The sequence below is a fragment of the Argiope bruennichi genome, chromosome 7 (assembly GCF_947563725.1).
Source record: "Argiope bruennichi chromosome 7, qqArgBrue1.1, whole genome shotgun sequence".
Classification (NCBI taxonomy): Eukaryota; Metazoa; Arthropoda; class Arachnida; order Araneae; family Araneidae; genus Argiope; species Argiope bruennichi.
This window is the reverse complement of record NC_079157.1, coordinates 125,347,366-125,361,149: the sequence shown is the minus strand read 5'-3', so window position 1 is coordinate 125,361,149 and position 13,784 is coordinate 125,347,366. Positions and strand designations below refer to the sequence as shown.

General features: G+C 28.9%; 1 protein-coding gene across 1 annotated transcript in view; it reads right to left on the bottom strand.

Moving 5' to 3' along the window:
• Positions 1–13,784, bottom strand: part of LOC129975223 (cullin-5-like) — a 53,559-nt gene that overhangs the window by 36,695 nt on the left and 3,080 nt on the right. Inside the window, exon 2 of the mRNA XM_056088246.1 lies at positions 12,524–12,633. Coding sequence (XP_055944221.1) covers positions 12,524–12,633 — 110 coding nt within the window. The remainder of the gene's footprint in view (positions 1–12,523; positions 12,634–13,784) is intronic.

Genomic DNA, 13,784 nt, shown 5'->3' with positions numbered 1-13,784 from the left:
TTATCGCCATTGCATACATTTCACCCCCAGTGTTTATTATGAAACTTCTTGTTCACTATATTGGAAGAGAAAGTTCTACTGGTGATTTTGGAAACTGAGTTCAAAAGAAAATTGCAAGCTATTGCCCAAAACACTCTTTTTACTGAAATTGATTGGAAAACTACCGATTTTTTATTTCATTCAATGATAAAAAAAAAAAAACATGAGACTTATGAGTATCAAACATAGCAATCTTATATTGAGAAACTTCTTTTATAATTTCACAATTCCTTTATGATGAAACTGACAAATTCATTCAGGTTATCCTGCATAGCAGTATTTAACATAATAACTTCTATCTAATTAATAAAAGCACATAAAAATAATTAAGAAGTATGATTAAGAGGAATCCCAGATCGCACACTAAAATCTAAACCCTCTCCAAAATGGAATACTTTTGGCAATGTATGTACAACATTTTTAGACTTTAATTCTAATTAACATTTCATTACGAACAAATTACATGTAAACAGAATTCTTTGAACAGTAAATGATGCTTGTTAATATTTATGGTTCTAGTGATAAATCAACACAAAAATTAAAAATCTTGCAAACTGAAGCCACTCAGAATAAACTGCCAAGTAATGAAGCTATAATGCAATCAACTTGGCATCTCGTAAAAAATGAAGCTAAGTTTTGTTTGAAAACTAACAAGTATTTTGGGTAATATATATATATATAAATTATGGATTTACAGCGAATGGATGTATAGTTTAACAGTGAATGGAAATAGCAATTTTTTGTTTCTAAATAAATTGGGAAAAATGAAAACCAACATTAATATTACAAGACATCTCTATTTTATTAACATGATTAAGAAATTGAAATAGATTAATATTTTTTTTCCCTTAGAAAATATTTATTCAAAATGCTTAGCATATATAAATTATCTATCCATATTTGTAAAGATAGAATATATAGATATTTGCACACATGTGTTTACATATACCTTCATATTAGATAAACATATCAAAATCCACTGCTGTATTTAAGAAATTTTACAAACTAATAGATGCTCAATAAATAAAGGAAAATATGTTTGTATGTGCCTGACTTGATATAGAACTACCAAATTTGGCACACATATACTTTGGAAGATGGGAATATGTATACCAGTTTTCTTTTTAAATTTTAATAGTAAATTAAGCCCGACTTTGATATTTTTTGCAATAATATCCAAAAATAATCTAATATATAAAAATGAATGTTTGTTTGTTCATATTTTATATGCTCCTGTACCATTTATCTGATTACAATAAAACTTTTCCAAGTATTGCTTGCACTTGCGCGAAGGTTACAGGCATAGTACAATTATTATATCTAATATATAAAAATTAGTGTTTGTTCATATTTTATGGGCTGCTTTAACATTTATCTAATTGTGATAAAACTTTGCCAACTTATTGGTTGCACTTGCACGAAGGCTATAAGCATGGTATAATTATTAGCATTTATTTTGAACAAAATAAAATTTACAAACAAATCATTTCATATGTTTCTATTATACAATATTATTTTAAAATTGACAAACAGTAAAGACATGTCAATCGGAGTTAACTGCACATATATCAAACAAAATAAAATTATTATCATTGATGCCAATGAACGTGAATTCAATGAAATCAGAAATATTTAGTGCAAGTGTTAATTTTTTTCATTAACGAATAGTCATCTACACAATATATAGTCATTCGACCTTTTGGCTGCAGTGAACCACACATATTATTCAGAGTTTATCTCACTTATACAAAACAGAATTATTATTATTGATGCTGATCAAGGTAAGTCATACATAGTGGAAATTTTCCCAGTGCAAACAGCAACTTTTCTATTTATTCAGTAAACTAACATATGATATATCGGTTATACACCATATGTTGTGTTAATTGCTTAGTCAAAAAATACGAATCCCAAATATTCATCACTTAGTAGATCTATCAGTGCAGCACATAGAAATAAATGAGTTTAAGCTTTTCAAACAAACAAGGGACAACAAGTGAGTAATGAAGCAGATCATTTACAAATTGCAAATTCACGGAATCTCATGATCAACATATGGCAAGAATTGAAAGACAATGTTTATGTGCTAACTGATCACACGTATCAGAATCAGAAGACCAACATGTAGCAAGAATCATGCAACTACTCTAATGGAGAAGATGTGCTTATACTACACATTCTCCTTATTTATACTGACATGCCTTTTGATTTCAAATGAATGTAGTTCCCTATTTGACTCGCATTCTTAATCATCACCAACAAGACACAAGGTCAATCACTTCAAGTATGTGAATTGAACCTACAAAATCCATGTTTTTCACATGGCCAGTAATATGTCGGTTGCTCATGAATTGGATAGACAAAAAATTTGTTTTTGCTGAAGACGGGACATTATATATTATTTATATTGTCTACCCTAAAACAATTGAATAATAAAGTAAACAAAAAAAAAAATTATACTTTTCCTTTATATATCATTCTTAATTAAACAAAATAGCTATTTCAAATGATATTTCCAAAATTAGTTTTTCTGCGGCGGCTACAAGCTAGTTCTCAATACAAATGACTTTTCCATGATTTTAATATCCAAAAAATACTTTTTATATAAATATATTTAGTTGCTGTAAAATTCCTTAGAATGGATTTAATATTTCAAACACTTTTAATTATGTTTTAAAATAATATTTTCATTCATGTTGATAAAATCTAAAATGTTTTTTCAAACATTTAACAGCACAGTTTCCATTGTTGAAAACTAAAAAACAAGGATTCTATTCAATATCTGCATAATTTATATTAGGAATAAGAACGTGGTTACATCATATTATATATATATTTATACTTTTAGTAACATATGTCGTGGAACAATTTTACTCGGATAGCCTATATACACAATGAATAGAACAGATATAAGGCTATTAATATAATACATCTTTGATGTCTGCCAATTTTACAAAATCATGGTATATGAAGCTATACTTATAAATACAACCAATAAACCTGGTGAATCAGCTGATCATGAAAGGTGGATACTAAAAATTTAAAAAAATAAAATAAATAAATACTGAAATTAGTTTTCTTATTTAAGCACCTTATAAAACCATTTCCATTTTCCATGAAACTTTTCAAAGCTTATTATATTTGAATTGTCCCATCATATACAAATCAACAACACAGTTAAAGCATATTTACCTTTTTAATGAAGTTTTGCAATTGTGTTAATTATAAGTACCTCTTCTGGATATTGGGATGTTGTGACATGCAACTAGCATATTTCATTATTTGAAATTGGATATGTTCCAATTTTTAATTTTACAGTTCTGAAATGAAGTTTTGAATAAGTGAATTGTCACTTTATTTTTAATTTATTTTTACACAAGAGCATTTAAGTTTAACTGGAAAATTTTCATTTCATTTTAATATGGAATTTTTTGTTGTATAATTTGATAAATAACAACAAGTTATATGAAGTGACAATTGTCATACTCCAAAATGAAAAAGACTTGGTGCAACCCTTTTTGATTATCATTTTCATATATTGATTTAAAATGATTAACAAACTTTTATTTATAATACAATCTGTAACATTAAAGTATGTTCCCTCCATAGAGCTGAGATACTAACAGAGGGAGTGCAACCCTACTTTGGTGTAGGACAAAATAAAATCACGTGACTTGTGGACAAAATTTGTGTTCACTGTAACCGCATTCTCCATTATATTTCAATGGCAGATTTTTTCTCGCTTTAAACTGTTGGATTTTAAAACTTATTTAAGCCATTATTAACTATTGCTGTGCAATTGGATGCAAAGAAAAAGCTTCTAAGGATAGTTCTGTATCATTTCACAGGTATGTACAATAAACATATTCGGTTTATGTCCATTTTAAGTCAATTTAAAATTTTGTAACCTCCATCACTCAGTGATTTTGGTGTTAAAACTGAATAATATTTCATAGTTTGGTTTAGTTATTGTATTAAATTTATTTAATTTGTTATTAAGCTTCATTTAAACTGATGTAACTGCATTATATTTTGTTACTTGCTTTATTTTAATCTCGAATGTGTTGCAAGCGCTTAGCTGCAAGTAGGGATTGCAATACCGGACCAAAATTTCAATACCGGTATTCAGTATTTTTTAGATCTTAATACCGGGATACCGGTTTTAATACCGGTATTAGAAATTTTAGAAAAAGAAAGAAAGCACACGTGTTTCTTTGTTTTATTTGCCAGTTTTATTAGAAAGGGTAAATATCACAAAAAATAATAACAATATATAAAGAATCACAAAAAAGTAAAGGAACAACTTATTTATTTAAATCACAAGAAATTGTAAATATCACTATTCAGTCTGTGGTACTAATACAAATTTTTGAAATGTGATCTTAAAAAACATAATGCATCAATTGTACTGCCATTAAGCCTGAAAAGTAATTTTGTGCAAAATTTACTAGCTGTCGAAAACGCTCTTTCAGCATCTACGACAGTTAGTGATACTGTTAGCAATGAGCGATATACTTTTTCCAAGTATTTACCTCTAAATCCCTCATCTTCAAATAAATCGATTTCTTATCAGATGGTTTTGGATATAGCTGATTTCTGTATTGTATTTTGGTTCGTAGAAATTTTCTTATTTATCGCTAATTCTAATTTTTGTTCAAGAGACAATTCCTTTTCACTATCGACATTAGTGTCATCATTATCTTCGATAACTGTACCGAATTCTTCTGAATGTCGATAGGTTTGAGTGTAAAAAATTTCAAGAAAATTTACTATAAACTTAATCAGATTTGAATTGGTTATTTTCTTTTCTTCTTTTTCATTTTTAAATTCATTATAATTATGTAAATACCATAAGACATTTTCTATTTCGATATGCCTTTTTTTTCTGTGCGATTTTTCAATGTAATATATAATCTTCAGATAGTGATGTGTGCTGTTCTAGTGTGATGTTAGGAGTAAACGGTTCCAGCGTGTTTTCAAAACTAATATTAACATATATTTTGTTTTATTTTCAGTTAGTATGTATTTTAGTAATATGTCATCTTTTATAGGGGAACGTTTAAATAACAATTTTTCGAACTTTGTAAATTATAGGAAGCAATTCTTGATAGGTTAATACTCCATCCTCATTAGCAATATCTTCTTCAACAATTACATTGTCATTATCTTCATTGCCAAGATCGCTCACATTCTTCCTCTCTTCAAAGTTGGAATCCGAAGTTTCTATATCCAGAGTATTTTTATTCTTCTATTCTTTATTTTTTTTTTGGTATAATACATCTATTACTCCTAATTGAATTCCATGAGTATAGCACAATTGCTGATTTGCACCAATCAACTTCCCAACTTTTTTCATAACTGTTGCTCCATCAGTCGTTATGGATACAATATCTTTCAGGGATAATACATGTTTCGCTAATTTAGATTTAAGCAATTAATTAAGCCATTAATTTGCTAATTAATTTCGCCCATTAGGGAGACATAAAAACAAAAACAAATACTATTTTGCTATGTTGGGATCCATGAACGTATAGTGGGAACCATTTCAAAAAATTCTAGTAAATACCGAAAAACCGGTATTTAAACTTGTGAATACCGGTATTACAAAATTGTACAAATGGCTCAAAATACCGGTATTGCAATCCCTAGCTGCAAGCTTGGCGTGATTTTTTTCTCGCCAATACAAGTGTTTACATAAAAACACTATTGGTAATGGTAAAAAAACACTATTGACCGATTAATAATTGTGTATTTATTTTAGAGCAAATAAAGTTCCTTATTATTTCCAATATGTTTTTTTAAACATAAATATTCGAATCGAATTATACCGTAAATCGTTTTATACCGTTAAATCATCATTGTGAATGAAATCATGAAACTAAAACGTTTTATTGAAAATGTTATATAGTAAAATTTCATAAATGTGCTAGCAGTAATTGCATGTTTTTATAAATTTTAATTAAGATCTAAAAAGAAACTAGTGGATATTCTAAAGATAAACTATTAAAGAAAGAAATGCTATCTTTACAAATAAAAATTTTGTCTGAATGTTAACATTTATTAATAACTTGTGATATGCACACATCCTAAAATCACCGTTTTCGTAAAAATTTTGAATTTTCTTATTATTTTGTATTAAATCGACACATTTAAGATTCCAAAAATGATTTAATTTTGTTTCTGCGGTAGTTAGAAGTAAAGTTATCGCCAACACTATAAACCAGAAGCGAAATATTTAAAACTGACATTAACAAGTAGAAGGCACGAGGTTTAAAACTGAGTTCGGAATGAGATTTTGTATAATGAGAGTATACATTTAGAATGTTTATTAATGAAAATATTAAGACTCAATAGTCAACTTTAAAACTTTCAAATTAGCTTATATACTAATAATGGGTTACACAAACGAGCGCTCGAGTAGTGCAGCGGTTAGGGCACTGGCGTAGCATTCGGGAAACCTGGGTTCGATTCTGAGCTAGTGTTTTTTTTTCTTTCTAAATTATTTCAAAATAATTTAACAGTTTTAATTAATATCTTTTTCATTTTTTATGCAAAAATAAATATTATTCAGAATATTCAAGGGAAAAAAAAAAGACCTGGGTCACTTTTATAATCTGTTTTTATTATAAAAAGTTTTTTTTAAATCTGCATGAGGTAATAATAAAAGTATTTGAACATGTAATGTAAAATTAAAAGATGTTTTGGGGTAAAGAAAAGAAATAAAATGTTTACTTAAAGAAGAAAAATACTTGCTTTTAATTAATGCACAAAAACAAAGTAAAAAAGTAAGCATAATTTAAATCAATAAACTCGGCTATTGATGTAAAAAAGAAAACATTATTTTCGAAACCAGTTTGCTTAGTTTTCAAAGAATGAATATATATATAAACTATTTATGAAATGTTAACCGGAAATGAAACCCAATGCCAGGAAACAAAACGTTGCACGGCAGTTTTTGAGTATGCTAAGATTTGCGATATGACACCAAAAAAGGCCAGATTTCTCACACGTGACTTGGCTCATGTTGCGTACACTTGTTTAGACTAGAAACAAGCGACTAGCTTCCTCCATTTATATCAGCTCTATTGTTCCCTCACCTCAATTTCTTTTTACATTGAACTTTACAAGATTTAATTTCTTCATCTAAGATTTTAAAAATATGCTCTATTTCCAATTTAGACATACAATGCCCTTACCTTCCTCTTTAGTTCTTTCTATATAAAGAAAAAAAAATCACAAACATACCTTTGATCCTAATTAAATCTCTTTTTTATTCGGCGGGGGGGGGGGGGGGGACATACAATGTTTCATTCAGTAAAATTGATCCAGACCTCATTATTTTTAGAAATATATCTGGTAATTGACTAATAAAAGGATATGCTATATATAACTTGTCAAAATTCTTTTCTGATTTCTAGAACACTTTAAAAAGGTTGTTAGAACAAAGACAAAATGTTGAATAAAAAAATATCTTTTACACACTTTTATACAAAATCAATGAATGCATAAAATTAGAGAAGGAAGGAAATTCAGGTGGGCAGTATTTCTGCTGTTTGAATCCCCCTAACATTTCCAAGTTTTTAAAGAAATTTCAATGGCATTTTAAGGACATCACTAATATCTTCAGAATGGTATCACCTTTATTCTCTTTAATTATTGCACAATATGTTCTTAACTGTATTAGAAAAATTGTTCTACCTTTTAACTAAAATCAATGTAAAACTATATTTAATTCTCAGAATAAAAAAACATTTTCATGTGTTGAATTTCAGAAAAGATTAAACCCTTCCTTTTTTTTTTAGCAAATATATTAAACACTAGAAAATACATGCTCATCTAGACTGACGTTTAGCCAATTAATCATATCTCAGAAATGTTTGCCAAATTTACCCATGAAAAATGCAGTACAAAAATATATGAAAATTGGCGAGCACTTAAGAATAAAATGATTTGTTTCCTTAAAGTGAGGTCTCCCCTATCCATACTGTTTACCAACACGCTAACAGAAAAAACACTTCACTCACAAGTAGAAAATGGAATCTCTTCATCAAAATAAGAAAAGTTCTTCAATGATATTAAAATTGCATTGACTTTTAGCTAACTGCAATATATAAAAAAAACGTGGAAATTTGATCATAATTTTTTTTTTTTTTTTTTTTTTGTATAAAAAGTTTTAGAGGTAAATTTTTAAAAAAAGCTAGTACAAATGAAGTTTGTAAATTGTTGTTTCAAACAGTTTCATATACCGTATAAAAAAATGCTGCCCCACACTCAAAAAAAAATTTTTTTTGAAAAAATTACAAGAAGCATGTGTACCTACTATAATGTATCAAAGAAATTAATTTCTCATGATTAATATTATTTTTAAATTATGGAACATTTTGTTGAATGTAAGGGGAAGTTTATGGAACACAAAACTTAAAAAAATGTTAAAAGAAAATATAAGCAATTACATTTATTTCATGTCATCCATAGCATCCAATTTAGTAATCCATGCTTATAATGTTTAAAAATAAACAAAAAGAAATGTTTTAAGGAAATAATAGCAATAAAGTCTGATACTTCATAATTCAACAAAAAGATCTCTGAGAAAAAGGGAAAAAAATAATTGTCAAATACATATTTAATAAAATAAATTGTTTCAGAATTGTAATAATAGATCAATAATTTACAACCAGTTTTGAATATTAATGTCCAAAATTCATACTTTCACTCTCATAACATATGGTATGATCAATTTGACTTTTGAAGGTAGAACATGGGGGGGGGGGGGGATAATTCCACATATATTTTAATAAAAGAGACCCAAAGATTAAAATCACAACAGAAACAGGAGCAGGGCTTTAGTTGGCTGCTTTTTCCATAGTATGTAAAGTAATTTTAGCTAACTACGTCGAAAACTTGACATTCTTAAAAAACTTTTGTGAAAATATTATATATCAGGGGTGTTTGTGGGACCCCAAAAAATCCCCTGAAACTTTTACGGTCTTACTACCGACATTTTGGAGTTTCGAGAAGGGGGGGGGGAATGAAAAATTACAATTATGAAGTATTGAATGACCTAATTATAAAAGTTCAATGAATTACTTTTTTTGCAAAATTAATAACCATAAATTTTTAAACATATAAACTACTACATTTTATGTAAATATTTTAAATTACCTGAATTAATTCTTTAAAAAAAAATTATCTAATTTCTGCTGCTTTTTTTTATTTTCTGATGTTTGTGGGCTTGTCTTTCTTTTGTGGTGAACTTCATAATTGCAGGAAGGTTGACTGTTATTTTCCTCATTTACAGTTGAAGAAATTTCCTCGAGAACTGCACATGCAGAGGTAGAAGCAGTTTGCTTTTCTGCTAATGTAGAAGGTTTTTCAGAGACTTTTATAGGTGACTCATCTGAAATACATGTTTTTAAGTCCTCTTGATATGTTTTCCAACTTCTGTTCACATTGAGTAAGAGATCTTTGTGAATTGGATCAGTCATTGGATTTTTTGAGCCATATTTTTCACATGAAGCCATTAAATCATATTTAATAGTCTGCACTGCATCTAGGGAATCAATCTTAAGAGGTTCTATAGTCAGTGACAAGTGTATCCATTAAGTTGAATGCACTTTCCACTAATGGGCCATGGAAGCAGCTAAGGCAGGCTCTGACCAATTTAGCCAATGTAGGATACTTATAATCATTTTTTAAATTAAAAACTTTAGACCAATATTTATCAATTGTACACTTGACTTGATTTCCACTTTCATCAGATGTGTAGAGCATTTCTTTGGTGATATCAATATCATTCTGGTATAACCTTATTCCAGCTTCTACTTTGACTTTTCACTATCACTAAAAATATGGGACATAAAAGATGATAATTTTTCAAAAGCTAATATTGTACTGGTTTTACCTCTTAGCTCTGGATCTAATGCTGTAAAACTAATTAGATATGAATTTTTAAGGGGTAATTTCTGTTTCATATGCTGTGCTGTATTAGTAAAAGCTTTCATCAGAGAAATTTGGAATTCTTTTGCTAATGGATGATTTTTTGATAATTTCTTCAGGAGAGTGGAAGCTTCTGCACCAGTAAATATTACTTTGCTAGGTAGATGGAATTCTGGATTTGTGACATCAACCTTTAATAAATCATTATAAGATGTGAACTCTATATTTTCTGGCTTCATAAAAAAAGAGAAAAATTTTGCCATCAATTTATAAATACTGGAATGTATTAAATGAAGCATTGGTTTTTTTGTTTCAAATAATTTAATATATGTGTTGAACTCTGGTAATACTGCTGAATATAATGCCATATGCAATAAAGTTTTGTTTTGCATAACAAATAACCCATTTAGTATTCTTTTTATCCGAGCTAAAGCATCCTTTGTGAGTTGTTGGAAATGCAAGCAAGAATACACCCCTTCAACAATTTTTTTTTTTTTTTTTTTTTGAGCTGCAGAAATATTTCTTTTATTGTATACAGTTTCAACATAAGAAAAATAATCCCCTTTATCAGTTTTATCCAAGTAGTGAAAATAAAATGCAATAAGAGCATCCCACAGATCTTTGATTCTTTCTAAAACACATAAAATGTACACCCACCTATGGTCTGGTCTCTTCAAGGGCTTAAGTTTTTTAATGGCAAGGGATTCACAGATTTTGAAAAAATTCTCTTTTACTGCAGCTTTTCATATCAAAATAGATGTCATTAAACAAATCTTCTAAGTATCTATCAAAACAAGAAGCAAATTTTTTTACACAGTTATTAGCTGTGTGACATGTGTCACCATCAATATCTAATAAGTGGGGTGCTTTGTTTGATCGTAGTCTGGTTTCAATATCCTTTTTTTTTTCCACGCATGGTGTTACATGAGTCCATTAATACACTAATTAAGTTTGCCCATGGAATATTATTATCTTCAACAGTATTAACAACTGCTTTAAAAACAGCTTCTGAATTGCAAGATTCCATCTTTAGAGATGCAAAATGATGAACTACAACTTCATTTTGATTGTTGTCATAAAACTGCACCAATATTGCCAGTATACTTTCTTGAGCATTGCCAGTACTTTCATCCAAATTTAGAGAAAATGGAGTCTCCTTTAAAGTTTTAATGATATTTTCCTTAATAGTTTTTGCGAGCCCATATTTCATCTTATAACATGCAGCAGTCCTGGACATTTCCAACGAGTTTAGTGCCGTCTGATCGCGCCTCAACTGTTTGCAGAGTTCAATTAAATTGGGAGCTACATTGACAGAAAGAGAATTCTCGGCGATAAACGAAGTTATTAATACCTCTTGGCGTGCTTTTCTTGTCACTATATCCAATGGCCGAGCATCAGTCTCCAGTAAGTCATCAGTATTTTTTGAATTAGCATAATTACTTAAAGTCATTGAATGTCTAATGCACTTTGAATATTTTATGTGCGTCACAGTTTTAGAATGATTTGTGAAAGCCTTGAATCCTTCCCTACCATACTTCAGCAGTGAGTTACAAAAAATACAATATGCTTGTCCAGCAACATTTATTTTCTTGCACCATGTGCCGATGGTATCCCCATTACCATCTCTCCGTTCAATCCAATTCCACCTAAATGCATTCCGGACACCTTCTTCTAATTATATAATATCACTATTTATATCGAGAAATTTCATAGTGAAATTCTCTTGCGTACATAAATAAAAAAATATTTCAATAAACGAAACGAAAAATTTACATGTGCGTCAATAAATGAAACGAAAATTTTACACAGCGGAGAAAAAAAAGTTGCGAAGTGATCAATGACAAATAGCTAATACGGCGAAAAATCCCCCTTCTCTACTTATTGGTACCACGCCAGGAGAGATAAGACCTTTGAACCCACTTGCCGAAAAGAATCCAGAAGAGAATGTCCGAGAACCAGGGGAATGAGTCATAACTCGCAATAAGGAAAGAACAAAAAAGAAGTTTTTTCCCCCTTTTCACGCATTATCACTGCCTTTGGAGAAAGAAAGGAAACGTTTTCACCACACACACTGACCTTGCGTTTTCTGCTTTCAAAGCAAACAAAATTACCCAGATCAAAATAAATAATTCATTATTATTCCTTTTGAACGACGACCCCCGGAATTTCCGGGTATCGAAGTTCAAAATCCCCGGAGCACAAACACCCCTGATATATTTATACATTTATGCAATAAATTAGATACGATGGTTAATCTTTCTCTCCTATAGTTTGTCTTAGACTATCAGTAAAAGTACGATTTTCATCAGTTGCCAAAAAATGCTTCAATCTACTTAAAAAGAAATAAAAATACCAGCGAATTATGTTCGAGGGAAATTACTGATTTATAAAAAATATTTCCAGCTTCATAATAAACTTCTCTGACTTTTTTCAACCTCCCAGAATTCCCCGACTCTCAGCTTTCCCGGTTAGCCTGAAATTCTAGAGAAGCATTAAAGACATATAATAAGCAAATGGAGGAAATGAAAACTTATAGTACCAAACATACCAAAATAAATCTTGCCATTCTGTTCTTGTCACTGCTTCTTGATGCAGCAGCTTCAAAATTATTGGCTGCATAACTGGCCAATGATCATCAAATGAAAGAAGGTTTTTATCCTAGAAATAACGAATAATATGTTAAATTTCCTGAAGGAATAAATATATGTGTATTGTAAATAAGAATTATTAATTTTATTTTTTTAAAATTTCATTATTAAATTTAAAATTTATTAACTTGAAACTTCCTTATTAATTTGAATGTTTTATCACAAAATGCTGAATATTTATAAATAATACATTTTAAATACTATCATAAATATAAATTTCACTAAAAATAACCTATGCAGTGGCTTTAAATGTATTGTTTTAATATTCACTGATTTTTACTGTTAAGTGCAAGTTAGTACAGAAGAAGCATACAACAGACCAAATTACAATTAAATATTTATTATCAGCATTGCTATTTTAGATACTCAATATAAATAAGATTAACATATAGCAATCTCAAAATATATCTATCTACTTGTGTAAAATAACTATATCAAGCATACAGCACAATCTTCAACAAGTCCACTGTACCATAAAGGACATCTGTTCTAATTAAGATCTTGTCTGTCTCAAATTCTTCCTAAGTGTTACAGAAAATAAGATTGTAAATTTATTTAATATTACCAGACTGGTATTATTCTATTATTATATAGAAAACTCCCTCAAAATCATCTTATGATGAAAATTATTAAGATAATTTAACAGACAAAATTAAGTTTTGCTTGAGATCATATAAAATGACATTTTTGAAATGGAATGGAAAGCTAAATTTATTATGTTTAAGATGAAATTCTAAATAAGAATGAAAAATAATAAAAGATTTGAAAAAGAAGATTTGAAAAAATTTGAAAAAGAGTGTCATTTTAAATTCCACAATAAAAAGGGAGATGATTTACTGGATAATAGTTTTTTTTTTTTTAACATTAAAGTTATCGGCATTTATAAGACACTTTTTAATGTATCTCTCAATTTATGTAACAATAATAATTATTTTTTATTTTTATTATCATTTCAGTATCTCACTGACTATCACTTTCCAACGATTACTATGGGGGTAAATAAAATACAAAAAGATAAGTACATTCCGGAATTCTTCAACGTTGATTTCCTCTTCATTAGATTTTTTCCCCCTCATTTTACCACATGTATGCGAGTACTGTGTTGTTTCTTAGTGTGGTATTTTATTTTAACTCAAAACTTATGTCTTGATTGCTCATATG